At 46.0% G+C, this 27,064-nt stretch overlaps 1 protein-coding gene across 2 annotated transcripts in view; it reads left to right on the forward strand.

Annotated features, from left to right (window-relative positions):
* Positions 1 to 27,064, forward strand: part of VANGL1 (VANGL planar cell polarity protein 1) — a 53,521-nt gene that overhangs the window by 6,202 nt on the left and 20,255 nt on the right. For both annotated transcript variants that reach the window (XM_016925042.4, XM_016925047.4), the window contains exons 2-4: positions 3,222 to 3,429; positions 11,584 to 11,716; positions 15,607 to 16,214. In XM_016925042.4, the coding sequence (XP_016780531.1) occupies positions 3,359 to 3,429; positions 11,584 to 11,716; positions 15,607 to 16,214 (812 nt within the window). In that variant the 5' untranslated portion in view covers positions 3,222 to 3,358. The remainder of the gene's footprint in view (positions 1 to 3,221; positions 3,430 to 11,583; positions 11,717 to 15,606; positions 16,215 to 27,064) is intronic.

Consider the following 27,064-nt stretch of genomic DNA (forward strand, 5'->3'; position numbering starts at 1 on the left):
GGAGAGGGAGTGTTAGAGGAGAAGTAGTAACATAAGCGGCATCAAATTGGAGGCTAGCCAGCTGCAGAGAAACTCTGCTAGGGCAGGCAGCATGCCTTTGTCATTGCTGTGCCCTAGCATTGCCTAGCATGGTCTTGTAGGTGCCACTTAATATGGAGGTGGATGGACTAATAAATGAAATAAAAAGCACTGGGGGAGGAGGACAAGGATGTTACTTGGCTCATAGCAATTGTTGGCCAACTTTGAGTTGTTTCAGTGGAGTGTTGTGGATGGAGATTTGGACTGAAAGTGGAGAAGGAGGGAGTGACAGCATGTATAGACCATTCCTTTGGTAAGTACAGGAAGGAACCGTGGGAGGGAAACCGGACTAGGGTGGTTGGTAGAGTTAGATAAAGCCTTTCCCTGGAGGGCAGTTGGGACCCATGGTTTCCTTTGAGGGACAAGCCTGGAGTTGTCTTAATGAATGGCCACAAGTTTTCAATGAGGACAAGGAATGAAGTCCTCTGGCAGAGGGGGAAGGGAATAAAACTTGGGTTACCATGTGCCAGAGACTTTACCTTTGCAGTTTCATTTAATCCTCACAAGAACCCTGGGAAGAGAGAGTATTAAATGACCTCATTTTTATGGGGCAGGGTTGGATAAGCTCAGAGAGGCAAACATTTGCCCCCTGATGTCACAGCTAGGAAGCACCAAGCTGGATCTGCCCACATCTGGGGGGCCTGGGCCACCTGCCTCTGAGACACTCCAGCAGCATTTAGCAAAAAGTAGCTGGAAGTTGGGATGGAATGGGGAATCCAGAGTTATGGGTTGCAAGGCAGAGTGTAGGAGTTGTGAAGGGTTAATTATGAATCTAGAAGAGAGTGGGAAATTGGTGTTCTGGGCCAGGGAACTGGACATTTGAATCTGCAGATCAGCAGAGGCTGGGTGAGGGGCTTTCAGGGAGGATCTCAGTTCACTCAGGGCTGGAGATCTTCGAAGCACATCCTAATGTTGACGTCTGCCTGTTATGAAGCAGGTGAGAAAACAGCAAAGCCCAGGGCAGAGAGGAAGTGAGACTGAGGTGTTGAAAGCTGATTGAAATTGCTAGTGAAAATGGTGGAGACAGTAGGCAGAAAAAAAGATGACTCAGCCCTTGAAGTCTTCTAGGAAAGTAGGGTAAGTCCAGGAGCAAAACTTAGCATTTAAAAAAGGCCTGCTGTGTTTTCACATTTAATCTTTACAGCTACCTCCCCCCACAAACCCCCACCATAATAGGCTGCCTTGCTTCCTTTTTATGGATTGGGAAGTCTCTGAGGCTCCAAGGAGAAACTGCTTTGCCCAGGTGTACAGCTAGTTAGTAGGCAGCGGACTGAGATGTGAGCTCCATTCTGTCTGACTGCAGGTGAGCCTTGTGGCAGGAAGGCCGGCACAGAGACTCTGTCTGCTCTGCTTCTTTCCAAGCATTTCTCTCATTAAAAAGACAGAGGAACAAGCATTTCGGAACCCGCAAAGGGAGTGCTGATAGACAGTGACTTTCGTTTACCTAGCACATCTGGAGCTCGCGCTGGGTGCCTTCATAGTTGTTAGCTCATTTGGTCTTCACGGCAACCCTGATATTTGCATTTTACAGTTACATGTTCAAAGAGGTTTACTAATTTTGACTGGGGCCTGATAGCTAATAAGTGAGTAAAACCCGAGATTGGAACCCACCTTTGGAAACTGTATCTGCTTATATTTTCAGATCTACCTGTGAGGTCGGTGGCTGGTTGGTTTACCCTGTTTAACAGATGAGGAAACTGAGGCATAAGAAAGCAAGTGGCTTATCCCAGGTTGTACTAAACAGTGGCTGGGCTCAGACTAGAACTCAGGTTTCCCCAGGGCTAGCCTTGGGCTCCTGATGGCAGAGGAGAAGTGAAATGGTAAGTCAGGGCATCAGGGGCAAAGGAGGCTGGCCCTGGGTGGCAGACCTTGGAAGTGATCGTACCTGACTCCCAGGAAGAATGAATGGTAAGGGTAAATACACCCTAACTGGGATTAGAGGCTGTGGGGGCTGTATTGGTGGTGTATGGCAATTTTTGCTGACCTGATTCCCTCCAGACTTACGTGTTGTTGCTGGGGTCAGGGAAACTTGGCCTCCTCCCAGGAGGGTTAGGGTATGGCATTTACAGCTCCTTTGTTTTTTCTTCACACTTATCTCACTGGCTGTGTTTGCAGTTTCAGCTTCCAGCGGCTGGAAGAAGGAACCCTGTTGAGCTGAGACTAGCTCTGGGGTGAGGGGTGCAGAAAGAGACAGAACTTGTGGATCTCGGTTTTCTAGAAGTAAAAATTTTAGCATGTGGGAGCTCAGGAATGTACTTGGAAATGTTTCCAATTTATTTTTATTGCAAAGCAATATCTAATGAAAATGTGGGAAAAGACCCAGGAGCCTGCAAATAATAAATTGCCTGCTTTCATTTTCTGTGTCTCCTTTTAAAAATCTTTGTCCTTACATAAGCAATTTTATACAATTGTAACTGTAATGTTGGTTCACTGTGTATCAACAATACTGTATCCTGCTTTTAAAATTCATCATTATAAGAGTTTCTATTCTTTATAATGATCATTTTAAACATATGTGATACTTTTCTGGTGGATGAACCATGTTTTCCTTACCTGTTCCTGTATTCTGGGGGCATTCAGATTGTTTCTAGCATTTTATTATTTATAGACAATGAGACAACAATAATTTTTCTTTAAAAAAGAAATCAGTTCCCTCAGATAAATTCCCAGAAATTCAGATCCTAGATCAAAAAGATTGAAGATCTTTTTTTTTTTTTAATTGACTTTTGGAAATTATGACCAAATCCCTTAAAAGCAACTTCGCTGGGTATTGTTTTTTTAACCAGCAAACTGGCAGTGGGGGGCTGGGCATTGTGTGGAGGGTCGCAGATGTGGAAAGCCACCTCCTAAAGCCAGTGAGCAGGGGTCAGGTCATCCTGAGGACGTGGACAAGTGCCTCCCATTTTCCTGCTGCTGTGGTAGGGGTTCAGCTTGCTCAGCGCCTATCCTGTCTCCCTCCCAGACACCTGGGAAAACTGGTTGCTGCATGGGTGGAGCATTTACAGTTCAGTTGCTTCACCCTCACTCGCTTGTTCCATGATAGAGACCCCAGAGAGGACGTGTGGCTTTGTCATTTATCTTTCAGCCCCATTAAGGTTGGCTCTGAAGATTAATGTCTTTTTTTTTTTTTCCCTCTTTCCCAGAATTTGTTCCTGTTGAAGAGTGGCTCCTCTTCTAATTTCCAGACTCCTTGAGGTTTTAGGAGTCTGGTAGGTGAAATTTTCTACCTCTAAGGAGAAACAGTACCTGCTCCTTCCTCAAGCGCAAGCCCTCCATTGCTATGGATACCGAATCCACTTATTCTGGATATTCTTACTATTCAAGTCATTCGAAAAAATCTCACAGACAAGGGTATGTAAGTTGTTCATTATTCCACTTTTCCTTTTGGGGAAACCTACAGGTTGGTGGGGTTCTCTACACTCACTTTTCAGTGACTCAGCGCTGGACATTTGGTCCGTTGGTGCATGAGAAGCTGAGCTTTAAGAGCATTTAACATTCTTGGGAGTAACTACGCCACCAGTTTACATTTTATAGCCACCATTAGAGTTGATGACTTTAGTTTCTCACAATTGGTTTTAAATTAAAGTTTCTTCCTGCAGTGGAAATGTTTTTCATTTCTAGGTATTTCTTTTTTTTTTTTTTTGAGACGGAGTCTCGTTCTGTCACCCAGGCTGGAATGCAGTGGTGCCATCTCGGCTCACTGCAAGCTCCGCCTTGTGGGTTCACGCCACTCTCCTGCCTCAGCCTCCCGAATAGCTGAGACTACAGGCGCCCACCACCACGCCTGGCTAATTTTTGTATTTTTAGTAGAGACGGGGTTTCACCTTGTTGGCCAGGATGGTCTCGATCTGACCTTGTGATCCGCCTGCCTCAGTTTCTAGGTATTTCTTATAGGTATCGGCTCTCCTGAAAGCTTTATGAAGAATGTAAATGGAAGATATAAAAAGTGTTCATTGCTTGTTGCTTTTCACCTGAAGTTGTTGACTCATTGTCCATTATGCCTTTGTCATGAGGCTTATTTAGTGAACTGGTAGGATTGTCCTGGCACCTTGTTCTTTTTGACTAATCTTCAGGTGAACAAGTTTGGGTTTTGAAAACACTGTCCTGAGTGATATTGGTCAAACTTCCCCTTCTCCGCAAAATTAGCAGGTGTGCACTGGTATTCTTAGGGCCTGCTGTGTTACTGACCTGTAGAATGTTTGTTAAGTAGAAGAGCAAATGAATGAATAAAGAAATCAGTGAACAGATAGGTGGCACTGTACCAGTTAGAATTGTACTTGGTGAAATTGCAGTGCTGCTGTTTACTTAGCCTTGTCATCTGTAAAATGGGTACAGCAGTCCTCTCCTACAGGGCTGTTGAGAGGATTAAATGAGATTATGCATGTGAAGCATGTAACACAGTACAGGCTGGAGGTCACTCACCAGTGGCTAAAGTAATGCTGTAATGGCCTTGGCATTTCAGCACTATGTTCCAAGGTATCAACTGGCCCCAGCCCAAATGCCCAGCTCTGCACTGGCTTGGGAATAGTGATTGTAGTGGTTTTTCCCTGACTGCGCTCTTCCCCATACAAGCAGCCGAATGCAGAGTGAGATTTTGTTCTGTAAAACAGCAGTGAGCTACATATATCTAATTATTTACAAGCCCATCTGGATTACTAACGTAGAAAGAGGTTTGGGAGGGTGACCTCCCAAGCTGCCAGGAGTGGTCATCCATAGGGGGAGGCTCGGCGGAAGCTGGAGAATGATGGGAATTTTCATTTATCTTTTTGTACTTGTTCAATTTTTTTTACAAGTGTATATTTTGTAATTTTTAGAAATGAATGGAATAGAGTATAAGGATAGGTTCTCAAAGATGTTTGATGACTTGAGGAAATGTTCATGAGACCATGTTAAAAGAAACAGGATTCAAAATGTTGTATGCTGTGATAGTTACATAGACATATGATGAGTATTCACATAGTGACTATGCCTGTCTCTGAGTGTAGGACTATGGTCGTATTTTCTTTTTAACTTTAATTGTTTTCTAAATTTTTATGTATTGCTCTTATAAAAATTTGGGGAAAACATGTCAGTGAGCTTGTGCTGGAGTCCAGGTAAGGCTCTCAAATAAGGCTGAGAAACAGAAGGAGCTCGGGGCAGGTGCTGCTGGACGGGGCCTGTGGTGACATGGCAGAGCCCAGCTCCTGAGACAGTCACAAACCCTCTGGCCATAAGAATTGAATCACACATTTCAGCTGGTGGGTAAACTTACCAGATTTAGTTATGAAATACCAGAAACAGCTGTTTTAAAATACCAATTTTGTTTAGCACTACCAATTCCCTTGTCAATACCAGGCTTCCCTCATCCACACCACAATGACAGAAGTAGGAATTTGGGATTCCCTGGGTGCTTGGGGATGAACAAAGCAGGTTGGCTTGCAGTATCCTTTGTGGGAACCATCTCTGGGCTCTTTTGTCTACACTCGAGTTCTGACTTTCACGCTTCGGGGCCCATTGCTACGCTCTGCTATTTCCTTAGGCCTCTTGGGGCCTCCAGAAATTGATATTCCAATGCCCTTGTAGTAACTTTAAGAGACTGTAACTTCCAATTAAAACAACACGCAGAATTTTTAATGCATTCTTGGACCCATATAGAAAGTACTTGGCAAATGTTAATACAAGCTGAGTCTTTTAATCAATTATTCAAAAAATGTTCCTGGATATCTACTCTGAGAAAAGCTCTGAGAGAGGAGATGAACCTTAGAGATTTGTAGGTGCGTTCTATGGGTTCTTTAAAAAACAGCACTACCACCTACGGGTGGTGGATTCTCCAACTGACTGCAGCATAGGGCACAGCAACTGTGGGGTGAGAGGCACCATCCCTAGAGAGCACGGGCTGTGGTGTACTTTGCTGGGGCCTAAAGGATGTTAAGCAGTAGGGTTGCCCCCCACAGGCATGAGAGCAGGCCCCAGGCCCAGCTTAGGGTATTTTGTCCGAGGAGTGTTCCTGTGAAGGCTGCCCTGCTCAGAGGTTTGTGGGGAACTTGAATGGAAGGGTAGGAGGCGGGTTGGGGTTGGAGGGGGACCATGCTCTTTGGTAATTTTAGTCAGACTCCAACTCAGGGAGGAATAATGAAATGCACCAAACTTGATATGCCTGATGACACCATGATCATCTTAGAAGACTGGCCAGGTTCCAAGCAGATGACAAGTGACTGTTTTCTAACAAAGAGGTCAGTGGCCTGGTTTTGCGATGCCTGCAGTCTCCAGAGGGTGTCCAGTTAACTTGCTGGGAGAATGGTGTGGACTCCTGCTGACCCCGCCTAACTTTTGTCATTGTGGTGTGGATGAGGGAAGCCTGGTATTGACAAGGGAATTGGTAGGGCTAAAAAAAAAAAAAAAAAAAAAAAAAAAATTGGTATTTTAAAACAGCTGTTTCTGGTATTTCATAACTAAATCTGATCAGTTTACCCACCAGCTGAAATGTGTGATTCAATTCTTATGGCCAGAGGGTTTGTGACTGTCTCAGGAGCTGGGCTCTGCCATGTCACCACAGGCCCCGTCCAGCAGCACCTGCCCCGAGCTCCTTCTGTTTCTCATCCTTATTTGAAGTTGGGTTTGGAGCACAAGTTCCCTAATTTAAACACAGCAGCTGCCAGTTATGTTAACTGCTTTGGGGGTGTCTGCTAGGCCCCTCCCTCATAGCCGTTGTCTCCTATTCTCACAGCAGTCCTAGAATGGCGGGAGGTCATAGCCCCATTTTACAGGTGATGAAATCGAGGCACAGAGGGCAGTGTTATTTGCCTAAAATTACAAAGTTAGTAGGTGCCCTCAGCAGATTTTGGGCCAACCTTGTTTCTTTAGAAGAGAAATGCTACTTTGGGAAAGGGAAACGAAGGGTGACTCATGTGATTGATGTGCTAAAATGCACAAAAAGAGGGCCGCCGGGGCAGTGAGGAATTGGTGCTTTTGTTTCAAGGCTGCTTCAGAGTCTGTGTGCCCTGCGCCCAGCGCTCCTACCCCAGCCATAGCCAAGAGGAAGCAGCCAGCCGGGCCCCAGCAGCCAGCAGAGAGAAAGGACGGGTCGTGGGTTGTGGGAGAGAAGGAAAGGGAGGAGTAACCAGTGGGGCCAGCTTTCCCCAAATAGAAATAGGCAAACAACAGAAACAGGACTAAATAATCTTCCCAGGAAATGCTGACTGTAAGTGAGAACAGTGAGAATTACAGGGGTTCTAGCTGGAACGAGGAGGGTGACAGCAACCCCCAAGGGCTTAGCTCTAGAACCACCTAAACAGACGCATTTGCTCACACACGTGTGGTGCAGACACATGCCCGGGCTGCCTGCATGCCACCACTTGCTCTTCCTGCCCCTCACACAACACGCACAGATATACTTATCTTTACTCATACAGGCAGATGTTGCGTGGAGACAGATTCAGAGATAAAGATACGAAGAAAAACTCTCGTAGCTGACACAGCCACCCAGCAAAGGCACAGAGGTGATCCAGACCACTGAGGCAGAGTTGGAAAAACACACATGTATACATGTGTTTGTAACACCTCTCCCTGTGGCTTGGCAGTCTGTTTACTCTCCTGGTCTCCCATTTCCATACTCTTAGATGCCGTGAACAGATTGTCTTCATCATTGGGGAACCCTCTCCCAGACAGCAGTTGGCAGCCATAGGTTTTCCCTGGAGTTGTGGCATCTGGAACTACAGGGATGAGCATTTGAGTACATATTACAGTGAGGTGGCTGCACTGTGACCCGCAGTTCTGCAGACTGGAAGGCAGTGAATGCCAGGATTTTTGTAGAGTGTCACTATGAAGTCCTGACTTGGCTCAGAGACCTTCTTAGAGCAGTAATTCGGGACCAGTGGATTTCTGATAAAGTTATTCTAATTTTCTAATAATTGTTTTCTAATAAAAGCCATATGGCAGGTCCTGCTCCCTTGGTAGCATGACCAGTACCTGGCGCAGTGCTAGTGCTGAGCCGACAGGAAGTGCCTCACCTTCACCTCTCACTTGACAGTGGGTGGAAGGCTCTTGGCTCAGGGTATCCCTCAGTCATGACTGCACACTGTCCTGAGCTTTTCTCCCAACTTCATCCACTTTATACTATTTTAATAAAGCAGTGCTGTGTATTATAACATTGTGCAGCTGAGCATTACACTCATGGCTCCCACTATCAAGCCCCTGCTATATACAGGGCATTTCACAAAGAAGCAAACTTCCAAGCAGTCACTCAGCAACCTCCTCCTAGGAGCATTTGGGGAAGAGAATCTTGGGGCAAGTTTTCTTTACCACCTGCAGTCACCTGGGATGCTGGGAAAAATTTTGATTTCTGTTGTCTCCCTTCCAGAAAATTATTTGAGAGTGGGGCCAACAAATCTGCACTTGAGTCCATACCTAGGATAGTTTTTCTGTGCAGTTTTTTAAGTTTAAGAGGTTTTTAAAGTTTAAGACACACTGGTTAGGGTTTTGGGCTCTGGAGGATGAGAAACCTTGCTTGGGTTATCAGATAACAGATTCTTCTCTGGTTTCCCTCCGATGTTATCAGGGGAATTGTTGGTTGTTTCACATTTGGGTGCTTCTGGGCCTTTTAAGAGCCAGGCTGGGAGGGCTGGTGATGGCAACCCTGGCTGGCAACAGAGGCTGTTTCCACCCCTGGGTGGCTCCCCACCTGCTTTCTGCCCTGGTAGGGTTCAGGCTCCGGGAATTGGCACTCAGTGAAAGAATTTTGATTTCCAGTGGAATTTGTGCTGTCACAAGATTTGACCCATGGGACTAGTGAATAGATAGATGGGTTAGGTGAGCATGTGACTTGGCTGGTGGCCGAGAGAGTGATAAATGTGAGAGTAGCTGGGGAAAATGGAAACGGATTAAGATAGAAGAGGGGCATTGTCCATCTGGCCGATGGCAGGGCTGGTGGAGCAGCAGTTCTAGACTATTCTGAGGTTAGTTCAGAAACTGACCTAACAACGTGGGAAGTCTCTCCCAAATTGTTTATCGTTTCTCACAGTGGGTGCCTTTTGAAGTGATTGTATTTGACAGCCCAGAGTGTTGGGCACACAGCTTTGTGCTATCTAAGGTCACGGTCCAATTGTGATTCCTAGCAATAGCTTCAAGGCATATTTCATAGCTCTAATAGTTTTCAAGTATAAGGGTGTGAGAATGAGCTTTAAGAATATTTATGCCATGAAATCTTCCAATTGCTCTTCAACACGGTGCACCATAGTAGGTGTGAATAGAAGTGGTGGCAACAGACCTGAATTCAGGTCTGCCACTGACTATAATACTAGCTTGAGAAGTAACTTGAACTCTGTGAGCCTCAGTTTCCTTGTCTGTAGAATGAAGACAATGATACTGCCTTCATAGGATTATTATTAGGATTGAATGAAATATTATAGTGAGGCATTCAGCAAAGTGTTCTATAAATTGGGGTAGGATGTGAGGTAATTGGCATTGTTAGATGCGTCTCTGGGTAAACAACCAAATTATCTGCCTATTTGGCTGTTTCCCTAGCTGCCTTGTTAAAACAAAACACCTGAGTTGACCAGAACACCTCTGTTTTTAGAATCTAACTTTGCAGTTGTATTAGTCTCTTCTTGCATTGCCATAAAGAAATACCTGACACCTTCATAAAGAAATGAGGTTTAACTGGCTCATGGTCCTGCAGGCTTTACAGGAAGCATGGTACTGACATCTGCTTGGCTTCTAGAGAGGCCTCAGGAAGCTTACAGTCATGGCAGAAGGTGAAGCGGGAGCAGGCACATCACATGGTGAAAGCGGGAGCAAGAGAGACAGTTGGGAGAGGAGGCGCCACACACTTTTAAACAACCAGGTCTCCCAAGAACTCACTCACCATCGTGAAGATAGCACCAAGCCATGAGGGGTCTGTCCCCATGATCCAGACACCTCTCACCAGGCCCCACCTCCAGCACTGGGGATTACAATTGAGCATGAGATTTGGGTAGGGACAACTATCTGAACTGTATCAGCAATAGAGTGTGATTATAAGTTATGCTGTAGGAATAGAATTGTTGTCACTGAAAGATTCCCTTGGCCATGGGAGCCTCCTGGCTCTATGAAGGAATCAGTCAATGCTTATCCCAGGGAGGTAATGATAAGGTCGAAGTTTGACAAGAAATCTACGTTTTCTTAAGCTAAGTAGTAGGTTAACAGAAGATATGTTGTGTGTTAATAGTTCTATTTACATCCCTTTCTCCAAGGTTATACACACTCTGCATCACTAAGTCAAGACACCATTCTTTGACATTGGCTAATAGTAATAGCAATCATAGCCACTGTGCATTAGCACTTACTCCACATCCTTGTACTGAGCACTACTTACATTATGTGGTGTTGTCATTGTCACCATTTCATACATAAAGAAACCAAGGTTTTCAGAGATTGAATAACTTGTGCAAGATCACACATCCGGTAGGGCAGATCCAAGATCTGTTTGTCTCCAAAATCTGCTTCTGTCCTGCTGGGAGACCTTGGGAATGACGGCAAGTGGTTGTAGGAAGGAGGGCTGATGTCAAGGTGGCTGTGGGGGCAGGAGGCTGAGGGAACTCACTGACCCTTGAGGGACTCCTTAGGTGGGGGCTTCTGGGTTTCCTGTTGGCAGCTGGAGGGGGAGTGCCAGTTCCCAGAAGTGGTTATTGCCCAGGTTGTGACCTTGGCTTGGCCAGTGATTGGTTCATTTTGGAATTTCATGAGTGACCCCCAGGCAGGGTTCTTACAATCACGCTGGAAGACCACCCAGGAAGTTCCTGTGGGGTAAAATGATGCAGCAGCCTGCTTTCCTCAGGAGGTCTGAAACCCTCCCCATGTACACACACACACACACACAAACACCCACCCACCCACCCACACACCCTCCACCCCTCTTGGTGTCTTTGGCCTTTTTTCCTAGCTTATTTGTTTCTATGGGTGTCTTCAAGTTCAGCTAGAACCTATGGGAATGACTTAGTTTTGAACCTGTAAGAATGAGAAGTAAACAATTCTTTGTACTGACTTTGAATTTCCTTTCTTCTGTTGTCCAAAGGTGAAGGGTGACAATGTGTCCCAGATTTTTTTGGATATTCTACAAAAAAATAGATATTTTTTTGTAGAAAAAAGCTTATTCTACAGTGTTGTCCCAATTTTAAAAGCCCTAGAAAACTGGTTAAGGCAAATTATAACCAAATCAAATCACTAATTATTACAATAAAGTGTAACTAGCTACAAAAATCCTAAAATTACAATTTTAGGCTTTGAGAAAATATCACTGATGATAGAGGAAGAGTGACAGTCTTTGTTTTGGGTCTTGGGATGGCAGAAAGAAAATATTTAGTAGGGAGTAAAGATCAGTGTACCCCTTGAAGTGTGGTGAAGATGGGTGGGTTTTGATGCTCTGTGTGTGTGTGTGTGTGTGTGTATGTATGTAGAATTTCCCTAAATTCAAAATGATACCTACATTTTGATAAACCCAGAGAGTTAATTAGCATGGCATAAATGTGCTAGCTCATTGTTGTTTTTCAGGGAGAGAACTAGAGAGAGACACAAGTCACCCCGGAATAAAGACGGCAGAGGGTCAGAAAAGTCTGTCACCATTCAACCTCCCACTGGAGAGCCCCTGTTGGGAAATGATTCTACTCGGACAGAGGAAGTTCAGGTAAGGATCAAAGGTGGTCTGTAAGCACACTGCCACTTGACCAAGACTCCTGTCTGTAAATGTTTTCCTTAGGTTCTCTTGGATTTTTGTCTTTATTTTTCTACCATGCTAATTAGTTTATCTATGTCCCATGGTCTCTTGTTGGTCTAAGGACAGCCTGTCCTGCCCTTTGGTAGCGTGGGGATTCTTCTGAAGTATGATTGGTTGGCCTGCTTTACATGGTGTGGAAAAGTAGCCAGCAAGGTTGACGACAGGGTTGGGAAGGGAAAAGCTGAAGTCTCCCACGACTCATTTCAAAATGGAACAGTATAAGGGGGAGAAGGAAACTCAGAAACCTAAGAAGTTTAAAAAACATGGGGCAGCCCAGACTGACCATTACTACTAGAGCTATGCAGGAATTGAGAGGCCGCACGCTCAGATGCCTGGTAGAGAAACGTAAGTTAATTAAGGAGGCCCTGGGTCGAAAAGAGGGGGCAAAAATATATTAACCTAGCTTTGGGTTAACAGCAATCTGTGCAGTGCCTCAGTGTCAGTGCTGTAGTGTGGTGTGAAGGAGCCTATGGCTAACTGGAGAATGCATTTCCTCTGTAAAGGAAACAGCAGCTCCGCAGCTCCAGCCACCTACTGTTGCTCAGGAATGCAGGGATTCATTGTTTGAGAAAAGCTGCAAATCAGGATTTTATGTGGAATCCTAACTTTATAGTATTTTTGAAATACTGACACTTTATTAATTTTTTTGAACCATTGAGTGGGTTCTTCTCCAGGTTCCAACTGTCTGGCAGCCCACCCGATTTAAATAAACATCTGAGCTATACACAGAAACATGTCTGCATACCCTCTGCACATCCTGAAGTATATATACACATGTCCAGCCTTGCCCCTCATAAACAAAGCGATGTATGATACACAGCTGTAAAGATAGATATAGGACTATAGATAAGCATACATCTGTACATACCTGTGCATACACACAGGTAAGCATTTATAATCAAATAGGTGGACTGAAACTGGAATTCCTCAGAGTACACAAGGTGTTCTTGGGACACAAAACTACAATTGTGGGTTGAACGTGGGATTCATTGAGCAATGAGCAAATGCCTTTAGTGCTGTCTGCCTTGGCTCTGGGATGGCTGATGGTCGGATGGGGCCAGTCTTAGGATTGGATCACCCTGGAGTACTTGAAGGGGTCAGTTTCCTCCTGGATGTGGGTTCAGAGGTGCCAGTGGCCTACAGCAAAGGCTCTTCTTTCTCTGCATCTCCTCTGCACCTCGTAGCTGAGAACACTTTGAGAAGCTCTTGGTGTTGCCCCAGGATGATCTGGTGTGAAAAGCATTGAGATGGGTGTTTGGAGGCTGTATTTTTTAGTAGCTCCGTTACCTTGAGCAGTCACAGCCTTTGTAGGCCTCAATTTCTTTATTGAAAATCTAGGGGTTTTGATGAAAGCATCTTAGGTGCTTTTTCTTCTAAGAACCTGAAGCTTAACAGGATCCTTTGTGTATCTACATTTTTTAGGCATACATGTGCACCCCAGGAAATTCTCTCATGCCCTTTCTAGTCAATCTCTGCCCCACCCTCACCTCTCCAAGGCAACCACTGTGTTGATTTCTATCACTGTAGATCAATTTTGCCTGTTTTTGAATTTAGTATAATTAGAATCATATGGTCCATCTCCTGCCCCCACCCACCCGCCCTGCTTAGCATAATGATTTTGAGATTTATCCATGTTTTGGTATGTTTCAACAGCTTATTCTTTTTATTTTTGCTGAGTAGTATTCCATTGTATCAGTCTACCACAATTTGTTATCCATTCTCCTAGTGGATGGACATTTGGGTTTTTTTTGTTGTTGCTGTTTGTTTGTTTTTTGAGGCAGAGTCTTGTTCTGTCACCCAGGCTGGAGTGCAGCGGCATGATATCACCTCACTGCAGCCTCTACCTCCCGGGTTCAAGCGATTCTCCTGCCTCAGCCTCCCGAATAGCCGGGATTACAGGCACGCACCACCACGCCCAGCTAATTTTTGTATTTTCAGTAGAGATGGGCTTTTACCATGTTGGCCAGGCTGGTCTCGAACTCCTGACCTCAGGTGATTTGCCTGCCTTGGCCTCCCAAAGTGCTAGGATTACAGGCGTGAGCCACCGTGCCTGGCTGGATGTATATTTTTATTAATTTTTGGATAAAACCTGAGAGTGGAATTGCTGGGCCATATAGCTAAGTATATATTTAGATTTATATGAAACTGCCAGAGTGGTTTTCCAGAGGCACTGTACCATGGTCCACTTCCACCAGCAGTGTTGGAGAGTCCTGGCTGCTTCTGGCCATCGTCTTAAATAGGAATTTCTCTCACTGTATGTGATACTTCTGACTTTGCAAGTTGAAGGATTATTAGTTTATAGGATTGAGACCTTAACCACCACCACTTCTTACCATAGCCCATACATTTCATAAATTATGTTTTTTTTGGTCATTACTAGATTCGGAGTTATTTGATTATGAGCGATGTCTGTCTTGCTGATTTAGCTACTAACTTAAACTAGCTTTTTCTAAGTTGGTGTCCTAATTTCACCCACTTTGCCACTGCATCTGACTGTTTTTTTTCCGAGTGAAAGGATACATACAAATTTCAGAGGCAAAAACCTCTTTGGCCCCCTGTGTCTTTTCAGCGCCTTGCTGTTGTTGCTTCATTATTGTTGCCAGTTGTTTTTAAACAGCAAAATCCTTTAAAATTCTGTCAACTGGGTTTTGCTAAGTGAATAGACTAATTGCTTTAACTAGCAACTGCCTAGAAGTTTAAAAAGAGAGGAAGCTAGAAAGTAAAAGATAACATTTTAATAATCCTGGTTGTTTCTATGCCCTTGATGTTTAGTTCCTCGTGAAAACATGTTTTAGAAAGAATTTTTAAGCCAATCTGGCCATACACGGATTCCTGGATTTGCTTAGCTTGGTCCATGAGAAATATTGTTAAAGAGTGCTTGACACTGATACTTGTTAAGTGGATCTTGTGAACATCATAAGGAGATTTTTTTTTTTTTTTTTTTGAGATGGAGTCTCGCTCTGTAGCCCAGGCTGGAGTACAGTGGCACGATCTCAGCTCACTGCAACCTCCGACTCCCGGGTTCAAGCGATTCTCCTGCCTCAGCCTCCTGAGTAGCTGGGATTACAGGCATGTGCCACCACGCCTTGCTAATTTTTGTATTTTTAGTAGAGACGGGGTTTCACCATGTTGGCCAGGATGTTCTTGATCTCCTGACCTCCTGATCCGTCCGCCTCGGCCTTCCAAAGTACGGGGATTACAGGTGTGAGCCACCGCGCCCCAGTCCATAAAGAGATTTTAAAATGTGGGTCCTAGGTGCAGGTAAGCTTGGGTTTGTGTAGTGGTGTAAGTTCCCTTGCTATGCCCTTTGCTCTTCTGGGCTGCTAGAGGGTGTAGTAATACTCCCACCTCCAAAAGTTGGACTTCGTAAGCCTTTATAACCCAGCGTGAATTGGAAAGAAGATGCAGGAGGTTTATCTCTATAGATGAGCTCTCACAAGATTAGTCTAATACCTGGATTGCGCATTGCAGGGCAAACAGCTCCAGGCCCTCAGAGCTGCTCAAGGCTTTTCAACCCAGGGGATGATAATCAATGTTATGTCAATGAATCAGCCAAACAGACAGAAAGATCACATTATGTTTTCTCTGTTTGAAAAGGTAAATACCTCATACATTTTGAAAATTTCAATGAAAATTGTTTGAGTTAAAAAGTTCTAATATTTAAAGAGTTAAGCTTTCATTTTCTGGAAGCCTTTGTGAATAGGGCTGGGTAGATGCAGCGGGCCCTGCATGTTCACTGCCCTTTGTAGCTTTTACAAATGACCTGCGTCATGTCATCCTCACTGTCTTCTCCCCACCAGGATGACAACTGGGGAGAGACCACCACGGCCATCACAGGCACCTCGGAGCACAGCATATCCCAAGAGGACATTGCCAGGATCAGCAAGGACATGGAGGACAGTGTGGGGCTGGATTGCAAACGCTACCTGGGCCTCACCGTCGCCTCTTTTCTTGGACTTCTAGTTTTCCTCACCCCTATTGCCTTCATCCTTTTACCTCCGATCCTGTGGAGGGATGAGCTGGAGCCTTGTGGCACAATTTGTGAGGGGCTCTTTATCTCCATGGCATTCAAACTCCTCATTCTGCTCATAGGGACCTGGGCACTTTTTTTCCGCAAGCGGAGAGCTGACATGCCACGGGTGTTTGTGTTTCGTGCCCTTTTGTTGGTCCTCATCTTTCTCTTTGTGGTTTCCTATTGGCTTTTTTACGGGGTCCGCATTTTGGACTCTCGGGACCGGAATTACCAGGGCATTGTGCAATATGCAGTCTCCCTTGTGGATGCCCTCCTCTTCATCCATTACCTGGCCATCGTCCTGCTGGAGCTCAGGCAGCTGCAGCCCATGTTCACGCTGCAGGTGGTCCGCTCCACCGATGGCGAGTCCCGCTTCTACAGCCTGGGACACCTGAGGTAAGAGGCAACATCCAGGAGGCAGAAAGGATGGCTGATGTCTTGCTGGGAGACAGCTGCTCTGTAGCACGTGAGGGGTGGTGACAGATGCCAAGAGCTAGGACCAGAGTCTGACTCTTTTCTGGTTTGGGGAGGAGATGCGAGGGTGGGGAGGGTGTCCATGTTCATTGAGTTTCTGGACTTCTAGATGGTGCGGGGCAGTTGCTGGCTCTCACCCAGGTTGAGATTTTGCTGGGCCTGTTCTCAAAGTTATTGGCAGCTCCCAAAAATGATGGAGAAAGGAGATGCATAGCGATGGCTGCCTTCTTTGACTCTGAAATTGGCCAATGGACAACGGATAAAGTGACCAGCAGCTCCATTTTGTCCCAGATGTGACATCTGGTTTACCATGTTGTCCCAGTGGAATCATGAATTGTTCCTTTTTTCCCACTCTCAGAGGCCTGGTTTGGGCAGTAAATTATATGGTCATCCGAGGGACCCTCCAATAAAGAATCAAGTGCAGGTTAGAGACTCCAAATGTGTAATCCTTGAGTGTTGTGAAAATGTATGCGTGAGAAAAAGTTAGAAGTCAGTTGGGTTGTCATACTTACATCTCTGCATAAAATCTCATTATTTTGTGGTTAAATAAGAGTGATTACCATCATTTTATTTGCTTCAAGGTAAGCACTTTATATATAGATTGTGTATTTAGTCTTCATAGAACCCCGTGACCTAGGTATTATTAATCCCTGTGTCACAGATGAAGAAACTAGGGCTTAGGGGATTTAAGTAATTTGCACAAAAACATATGGCTAGCCTCATTTAGGATTCACTCAGATGTCATGAGGCCAGGGCTGAGTGAATGCCCCCATAATGGCATCTCTCACTTTGTGGTTAGTGGCCTATTTTTCCATCTGTTTTCTTCCGCAGACTATGAACTCCCTGAGGCCAGGGGCCACCCTTATACCTCATTACATCCTCAGTGCCTGGCATGGAGCATGGCTTGCACTGAGATGTTCTCTGGGTGAATGCAGAGCCTGGGACATTTGACTTCAAAGCCTTTACCCTCTCCCAGGCTCTCTGCCTCCTTAGGCAGTATATGCTGATGTGTGTAGCCTGCTTGGGACAGGGTAGGCACTTAGTTCATTGCAGCTATTACTGCTGTGATCATGTAGCTGGCAGAGCAGCCAAAATCAGCAAGGGCACACCTTAGTGGGTATCAGAACAATCGGCTTTGTCATAGATTTGGCTGGGCTCCAGGAAGGTGGCTCAGCCTGTATTTGGAGTCAGGCCGTGCTGCCAAACCATCTTCATGTTGGTGTGTACCCTCCTCCATTCCTCTGGCTTGGCTTGTGCTACGAGGACGGGATGATCTAGCGTTCAAGGTTGCTGCCACCCTAACTGATCCTTGGTGGAAACTGGTGTCCAAGTCACATGTCTGTGCACCAAAAATCTGGGGTTTAGAGTCCTTCACAGATGCCTGTAGGGCTCTGAAGACAAGTAGGTCACCGCTTTGCTGCGTATTCATCTCAGAAGGCTTTCTTTTCCCATGTTTTGCATCAGGGAATGACCAGCAGTTTTGTGTTAAACATCTGCTGTGTGCAGAGCCCTGGACACACCAGGCTGGCTGCCTTCAGAGCTCTATCTCAGCACCTGTGGCGCTCACAGTCACTTGGAAAGAGACCAGTGCACCGCTGTCTGGTGGACAGGTGCAGAAACAGGCCTGGGGGTATAGGTGATAGGAACACAGGAGGACAGAGAATTTCAGATTGTGGCAGCAATAAAGCCGAGCAGGAGACAGTCTGTCTCAGAACAGGTTTTGCTGCAGTTAAAGTGGTAGAGAAAAATCCGGCTGTGGTCTCAGTGGAGATGAGTGATATTTGGAACTCTGTATATGTAAGTAGCCAAGACACTGGCCAGGAGTGAGGTCTATGGTGGTTTTGTTTTTTGGCCCTTAGCCCTAGTTGGTGTGAATTCCACCTGTGTAGGTGGGAAAGGGCAGGGCATCTTCTCACCATAGGTCATGCAGGGTGGTGGGACCGACTTACCCCCATGGGCTCCCACATCGCTCCTCCCTGTACGACTGGTTGAGCTGCACACTGCATCTGAGTGGGGGTGGAGAGGGGACAAACCAAACAGCCCGAGGAAAGTATGCCTGTGGCGTGTTCAGAAAACGTAATTAGCAGCAGCCTTCGCCTCTCACCACACAGCTCTGCTGGTCAGGGCAGAGCTGGATGGGAGAAGCCAGACTGATTGTGCTGCATGGCTCCCAGGCTTGCTGCAAACCTTTCAGTCTGCTCTTACCATGACCAACAACTGTCCAGGCTTTCAAAAACTCAAGTCAGTCACCCCAGCTCCCCAGGGAGAACTGAAAGGTGGCAAGTGCCCATCTGCCCTGGGGAGAGCGTTTTGAGGTGGTCCCCAGCCTCATCCTTTCGGCTTCTTCTTAGGGCCATTGGTGTTCCTCCTCTCCCTGCCTTTAATAAGGCCCCCTTTGTCCCTCTCGTGGAGAGCCTGGGTTAGGAGGTGGAAAGAATGGCTGGGGAAAGAGGGATGTCTTTACTGACAAATGGAGCCCTCAGGGAGAGCCAGATGCCCAAGTGTCAGCCAGTCTGCCAGAGCTGGAGCAGGCTTGGCACCTTTCCTCCTGGCATTGTGTGGGCCTGGTCACCTGCCGATCCTTGGGCTAAATCTGGTCTGAACCCAGCAGTGGCTGGAAGAGTTACTAGGCCAGAAATACAACTTCTAAGGCCTTTTGTAAAGTGTAGAAACAGACAGGAGGGAAGAGGGAGCGGGAATAGACAAAGCAAGCCTTGGAAATCAGAATAGCAGGTCTCCATCAGACCCAGCAGAATCACAGGCTGTTGGCTCTCCCTTTATGTAAAGCCTTCACCATGGCAGCACCCTATTGGGCTTAGGTGCCAAGCGATGGTGAGTTCTTTTTTATGTTTTCAAAGATGATTTTATCGAATTGACTGAGCTATTTTTGAGAGTTGTCTAAAGAATGTCTACTCTTTAGTTTCTTAAAGAAAATAGGCTTCTCATTAGTTCATAAAAGGTGCTTGCTGTGGCCCTGCTTGTTGGCAGGAATGAAGTTTTGGGCTTATTTGAAAACTTTCAAAAATGTAAAAAGTTGTTGCAGAAAGTAAGATACCATAAATAGATTGAGATACTTCCTAACCTCTGCCCAGTGCCCTAGGAGTTATGAAAAGCTTTTCATAGGTTTGGACTCATTTACCCCTCCTTGCTGCCCTGTCAGAGGTCAGAACAGGTGGGGTAGAGGTGTCCCCTCTTACAGTTGAGGTCCCCAAGCCCCAGGGTAAGGGACCTGCTCAAGGTCACAGGGAATCAGCACCTTCCTGTGCATCACACCGCTTACCCCACCGCACTCTCTACAGCATCCTGGTGTCTCACACAGTCGCTTTGTCATTTTCCATACACACCTTGCTCGTCACTTTTCTTGGCCCCGTTCTCACAATAAGTTGCTAACTTTTCCAGGATGTTACCAGAGACTAATGACTGTTGATATGACTTTATTTGAGGAGAAACCCAGAAGAATAGAAGAGCCTAAAAATTGGCATTCAATTATCTTAATCATTTTTCAGTTTTGAAACCTCTAAAGGGAAATAGTGTGAATACTGGTGCACAGGCACTAGTGTAATTGACTGGTTGAATGTGAAATGGTAGAACAACAGAGACAGATAAAGAAAACCTTAACAATAAACAATTACATAGTCTTACTGGGAGCCAGGTACCTTCTGATCTTTTAATGTGCAACTCAGTTTTCACAACAATCATGTGAGGTAGGTTCTGGTAGCCTCCTTTTCAGATGAGCAAACCGAGGCGTGGGAGAGTTAGGTAAGTCTAAGGCCCCACACTTTGTAATTGTGGGAACCAGGATTTGAGCCCAGGCTCTCTGGTTCCAGAATGATCTTACCCATTTCACCATACTACCTCTGAATAGATAGGTGCATGTTCACGTCACTGCTTTAGGAACACATGAACAAACCCAGAAGCATTTTTTGAGTGTTTCCCATGTGCCAGCCTCGGTGCCAGATATTTTTGTATACATTATCCTGTTTCACTTAACACAGAGCTTAGGGCTGGAACAGAGAGAATGTGCAGGATTGTCAAGATGGCTTGCACTCTGAGGTCCATTCCTTAGCTCCACTGGTTATTTTATTCACTCAGTTGACAAAGCCTGGTCCTTAAAGTCATAGCAGTAGGTTTGAGCCTTTGGTCAGACCTTTTTAACTTCCTATACTTCACATGTCTCAAAGAAAATATATTTTATCTATTGTTGTGTAACAACTACCCCACCACTTAGTAGTTTAAAACAACCAATTCAGTATTTCTCACAATTCTGCAGCATGGATTGGGCTCAGCCAGGAGGTTCTTTAGCTGATCCTGCCCATGGTCCTGTGTGATTATACTCACATGGTGAGTCAGCCGAGGCTGACTTTCTTTTCCTGTGTATTCTCTCCTCCTTCTTTTCCTGTATATTCTCTCCTTCTCATGGCCTCTCCTTGTTGTTTCCTCATTAGGGTTGCTAGACTTCTTAAATGGCAGCTCAGGGCTCCCAGGAGCACAAAAGCAGAAGCTCCCAGGCCTTTTAAGGTCTGGGCCTGGAACTGTCCCAGTAGTATTTCCACTGCATTCTCTTGGTGAAAGCAAGCCACAGCCCTATCCCACATTTAAGGAGAGAGGACGACACAAGACAGAGGCTACTAGGATGTTAAGTTCAATGTCGCAGACCCCCACAACCACCTCGGGCTGTCTTTCTCAGAGTCTGTTTATTCTCATTTTGCATATAGTTCTAACAAATTTAATTATTGATTTCTACACCTTAAAAAGCCCAGAAGTAATATATTTTGAGGGGAAAAAGTGCTGCTTTAAGGAGATATATGAACATCAATGAAAAATGATAGCTGATAGTCATCAACAAGGAGGGAGACAGAGAAACCACAAAAGCAGGTATGACTCAGCACTCTGGGAAGCTTTCCACAGTGACCCATTCTGTAGGATATTTATATTGCTGAAGCTCCCTTGTACCTAATTCAGCCAGCAGGTTTTAACTGTTTGGGTTTTTAAGCTTCAGGGTCAAAGTTTTGGGGTAAAAAATGCTTCATTCATTGAGACAGAGAGAGTAGCTTATAAATTGACACTGACCATAGACCTTGATTTTGTGTCCCCACCCAAATCTCATCTTGAATTGTAGCTCCTATAATTCCCACATGTTGTGGGAGGGACCCAGTGGGAGTTCATTGAATCACGGGGGCGATTTCCCCCATACTGTTCCTGTGGTAGTGACTAAGTCTCACAAGATCTGATCGTTTTATAAGAGGAAACCTTATAAAAGGTGGCTCTCATTTTCTTCCTTGTCTGTAAGATGTGCCATGTAAGATGTGCCTTTTGCCTTCTGCCATGATTGTGAGGCCTCCCCAGCCACGTGGAACTGTGAGTCCGTTAAACCTCTTTTTCTATATAAATTACCCAGTCTTGGGTATGTCTTTATCAGCAGCATAAAAATGGACTAATACAGTTTTAATCAAAGATGTGGTAACTAATCACAGAACCACCTGTGCTTTAGAAGAAATGATCCTTGGATTGCTTTTCAAGCAATGGAAGTTTATGATTGTCACATTGTCGATTGTGATTATATTCACGAAGTGTTATGGACTGAATGTTTGTGGTCCCCCCAAATTCGTATGTGGAAGCCCTAACCTCCAGTGTGGCATATTTGGAGATGGAGCCCCTAAGGAAGTAATTGAGGTTAAATGTAGTCATAGTGTGGGGCCCTGATCCCATAGGACTGGCATCCTTACAAGAACAGATACCAGAGAGCTTGCTCTGTCTCTGCACACACCCTTAGAAGAGGCTGTGTGAGGCCCCAGAAAGAAGGTGGCCATCTGTAAGCCCAGAAGAGAGCCCTCAATAGGAACCAGGTTGGCTAGAACCTTGATCTTGGACCCCCAACCACCAGAACTGTAAGAAAATAAATTTCTGTTGTTTAAGCTACCTAGTCTGTAGCATTTTGATACAGCAGCCTGAGCTGAGACAGGAATATTACATACACTGGAGACTTGTAACCCCAAAGACTTTTGACCTGTTGAATAGAGCTCATCTTGTCCTCTCTCCAGCTCATGCATGCATCCTCCCAGCTTGCAAGGGGGCCTTGCTTCTCTGGATTGCACTTTGATTTTCTAGTTTTAACTGACAAAGGGAGAGTCTTCTAGGGAGGTTAAAGTTACTCCAGTAATTCCAGGATATTTCCAGCTCCTTTTGAAATCTTATGTTTGTAATTCTGGGTCAAGTAATGTCCAAGCCAGTGATTACATTACTGGTAGGCATGTCTCTCATGCTGGGCCACGCCCTCCATCCCATGTTCACGATGAGCACCAACGGTCTCTGAGAGCCCAGAGCCAGTGGCTGCAACGTTGGGAAAATTCTTAAATGACCATCAGTGGTTTTGGCTCATGTTCCTACGATTGTGGGTTCATATACCATCTCATTTTTAGAAATGTGTGTTTTTGTACTCCTGTAATTACTTTTTAATAAAGATATTTTGCCAGTCCTTAGCCCCACTCCATAGCAAAGCAAAGGACAAGAACAAGTAAGGGCTGAAACATAGAGCGTGGAGGGTTTTGCTCAGGCCATGCTTTGCTGTGGGAGAATTTTGAAGGCGGGAGTGGAGCTGCCGTTTGTGGTTTGGTGCTGTGGTGCCTGTTAAAAGTGGCTTTAATGAGAGTGTAAGGTGCTGCACACTGAAGCCCTTTGTTTATTCAGCTGCCTCCTGCCAGCGGCTACAGCTGAGATGGCTTCCCTCGCATGGCGTCTGCCCACAGCCTTGCGCCCAGAGCCCAGAGGACTCACAGGAAAAGGAGCTGGCAAAGGTGAAGCTGGTTTTCATGGTCTCCTGAGGGCCCCTGGCCCCTGGGAGATGGGTCACACTCCCTGAATGCTGTGCTGTTGGTTTCCCTGGAGGATTCTTGCTGCAGGCCAGGTCCCGTATTCTCCACACTCACCGCAAGTGGCTGGGTGTGACTTGACACGGTGTGAAAGTGGAGGGGCGCAAGCACTCAGGTGGGTGAACAGCCTGCAGCCTCCTTTCCCTGGCTGCAAAGCCGCCACTCAACTCTGCTCCAGCCCAGGTTTCGGGGAGCCGGGATCCACTTGGGCAGGCCGGGAGCCTCAGACTCCAGACTTTTCATGGTGCGCTCCTTCCTGCTTACTCACGAGGAAGGCGAGGCAGTCCAGCATCCTGGGTGGAGTGGAGGTGTTTCGAGTCCATATCTAAATCTTTTTCTTAGAGCACCCTAAGCAGGCTGCTGTCTTTGATCCCCATGCCTCTGCTGTTTATCTTGGTGTGATTCATCACTGTAATTTAAGACGTGGAGAGAGCAGAGTTCCCATCCCAGGCAGGGGAGGCGCAGTGCAGGTTGGACTGTGCAAGGAAATGGCAGCATGGCGAGGTTTGTGCCGCGGCCTACAAGCAGGGCTGCATGCTCCCCAGGCAGACGGTGGCAGAGCCAAGCCCCTCACTTGTAGGGAAGCGTGTCTCCTAGGTGCCCCAGTAGGGGAGGTCTGCCAGCATCGCTGTGCTGTGGGGAAGGCAGCCAGAGGGCTTCATCCATAACTGGCTCAGCTCCTCAGGAGGAGACCAGCAGTGTGTCTCTGCACTCAGAACTGCCACTGGGTCGTGGTGTTAAGCCCAGGAGGGGTGCATATGTTGACAACCTTGTATTGCTTAGTTGCTGAGACCAGAAGATCCAGGTAATTGCATGAGCTATTAGCTACTTCTGGTTCTCACAAACTCCTCCCAGTGTTGATAGAGAATGGTGTCCTCCGGGCATGCTCTGGGTATAGTTTTATTTGTATTATTAGGGACTCATGGAGAAGTGCTCTGGGTGTCCCACACACTGCACTTTGGAGATCATTCGGTGATTCCCAAGTCCTGCTGATTCCACTTCCTTGGCGCTCTGGGATTAGATATCCCAGGCTGCCGATCTGCTTGTTCATCTTTCAGTGGGGATACCCTGCAGGGCTTGTCCACAGCTTGAATTTCAAACCAAAAGCCAGGTACGCTTTCCAGCCTTCCGATATTGGTTCAAAGAATTTGGCTGCCGAAGCTTTTGTGTAGCTGAGGCACCAGCAGGCCCGAGGCACGAGTGAATCCAGGTGGCCCGAGGAAGAGCCTTCCCGTGGGCCTCAGCAGCCACACAGAGCCTCTGATCTGTTTCCCTTTGCGGGATGGTCAGTCTCCTGTGTCTCAAGACCTCAAGCAGAAACCTGTGGATCTCCGCCTCTATCTCGAAAGTCCAACCAAGTCCAGGCCTTTGTTGTGCAGTTTAAACCAGACCTGTCAGTAAACATGAGCTAATTCCAGTTTTTGTCCCTCTTTGTCCTTCTCAAGTTCCAAGGTGATCATTGCCTGTTATCTATGGGACTTGTGTAAGCTAACTTCCCAAATGCAGCTGTGAGACAAATATTTTAATTAAAAGGCAGAAGGGCCAGGAGATATAAACACTCATGTGCCTGGTTGTCAGTGAAGGCGGTGGCGTTCTGCGTCCAGGGGCTAATTATATTCTCTTCTCTGGGACTCACACAAATATTGCCACAAATGGTCCTGACTGTCAAGACTGAAGTCATTTATCTCCAAGTGTGGGGAGCAGTGAAGCCCACACGTCCAGGTAGATTTAGCTCTTACGGACTCTTCTGGGAAGCAGCAGGTGGGTAAAACTGAAAGCATCAGCTATTGCACCCTAGCTGCAGGTTTTCACAGAAAGCTGAATCAACTTGTATTGGGGATTCTGCATTTTAGAGTTATCTCAAAGACCTAGGTTTGGGCCCTAAAATGCAGCCACCAGAGCAGGCACACCTTAAAAAGTAGGTAATGAGTGGCCTTAGTGCCTGGGCAGCCGTCAGTACTGGCCTCCTTTGGTTGTCCCTGTCCACTGACCCTCCTTCCTCCCGTTCTCTCACGTTTGCATTCATCTGCAGCCTCCATTACCATTGACCAGCTTTGCTGCTTACCTGCCTCCACCCTTCCTTCCCTAAGTTCGAGTAGTTTCCTAAGTAGCTTCCCCTTAGTTTCCTAAGGCTGAAGTAATAGAGTATAGCACAAACTGGATGGCTTAAAAGTTCTCCTTCTCAGAAAGTACAAAATCTAGGTGTTGGCACCGCTGTGCTCCCCGCAAAGCCTCTAGGGAAGAATCCTTCCTTGCCTCTTCCTAGTTTCTGGTGGCTGCTGGCAACGCTTCGTGTTCCTTTATGGCTGTGTCACTCCAGTTTCTGCCCCCATCATTACATGGCCTCCTCTCTGTGGGTCTCTGTATGTCCTCTTTTTTTTTTTTTTGAGACAGAGTCTTACTCTTTTGCCCAGACTGGAGTGCCTTGGTGCGATCTCAGCTCTCTGCAACCTCTGTCTCCCAGGTTCAAGCAATTCTCCTGCCTCAGCCTTCCTAGTAGCTGGGATTACAGATGCATGCCACCACACCCAGCTGCTTTTTGTATTTTTAGTAGAGATGGGGTTTCACTTTGTTGGTCAGGCTGGTCTTGAACTCCTGACCTCAAATGATCTGCCTGTGTCGGCCTCCCAAAGTGCTGGGATTACAGGCATGAGCCAAAGAGGCCTGGCCACCTCTTTTCTTATACGGATACCAGAATGACTCTACCTTAACTAAACATAACATCTGCAAAGACCCTGTGTCCAAATAAGGTCACATTCTGAAGTTCTGGGTAGATGCAAATTTTGGGAGACACTGTTTGCCACTACGGGTTTCTCCAAGTTGTGCTGTCCTGTGACTGAACACTGACCCTGTTGCTCTATTGTGGATGTTTGGGAGGATTAACACCAGCCTGTTTCTGCTCACACTGCTTTCTCTGCCTGGAATTTGCTTTACAGCCTGTTGTCCCTGGTGTGACCATCATTCATCTTGTAAGACTTAACAGCCCAGCTTTGCCCCCACTGTGGATTCCTGGCGGAAACACCGTCCCTCTTCTCCTGGTGTACATGTTCTGTCATGGTCTCTGGATCACTTGACTGTACTTATTGTTTGAGTGGTACTCACCACTAATTGGAGCATAAGCCCCTTGAAGGTTTCATTTACATCCGGGTCTCAGTACTAGGGACTTAGCAGGTGCTCATAATTTATAACTGCTTTTGATGGAGTTGGAGAGGCTAGTTATTAAGATTTTTCTGAATGTAGCATCCTTAGCTGGCTTTCAGGATAGTGACTGCATGCTCTAAAAGGAGATCTTTGCAGATTTTACTCTATGATGAGAACACTTTTTAGTACTTTTTCTGTCAGCATGTACCTAGGTAATAAGAAGAATGGCGTGACATGTATTTGGGGAATTAGCATACAAGAAGTACTTTGACATTTTCCACGTGTGAAGAAAGCTGTTTTTATTGACCTAGCTGAAGGGATCAAATTCATATTTGAAAAGATGTGGCTAAAACTTGAAAAGGACTTGTCCATGGGGGATGTCTTCATCCCTTCTCCCTGCTCAGGGAGAAGTTGCAGGCCATAAAGTGTGAGGGCATCAGCCTGGATGAGCTCTAAAGCTCAATGTTAATTTCGGATTTTAATAACATGTAAGAATCCAAGTTTGATTGCAGAATCCACAATCAAGTTCAAGGTAGGGTGAATGAATGGGAAGTAGAAGGGACCATGTGTACGTCTGTGTGTATGTGTGCATGTGTGCACACATTTTTTTAGGCTTTGGTTCCTTTAGCTATAAAATAAGGGAGTTAAAATGGAGGTGGTTTATGGTCACGATTGTTTCCTTCAAGTATCTAAAAGGCTTTCACCAGAAAGGGGGACTTGGGTTCAGAACAAAGCATTGGGTGAACCAGTGGTAGAACTGAA

Source organism: Pan troglodytes, chromosome 1 (genome assembly GCF_028858775.2).
Source record: "Pan troglodytes isolate AG18354 chromosome 1, NHGRI_mPanTro3-v2.0_pri, whole genome shotgun sequence".
NCBI classification, from domain to species: Eukaryota; Metazoa; Chordata; class Mammalia; order Primates; family Hominidae; genus Pan; species Pan troglodytes.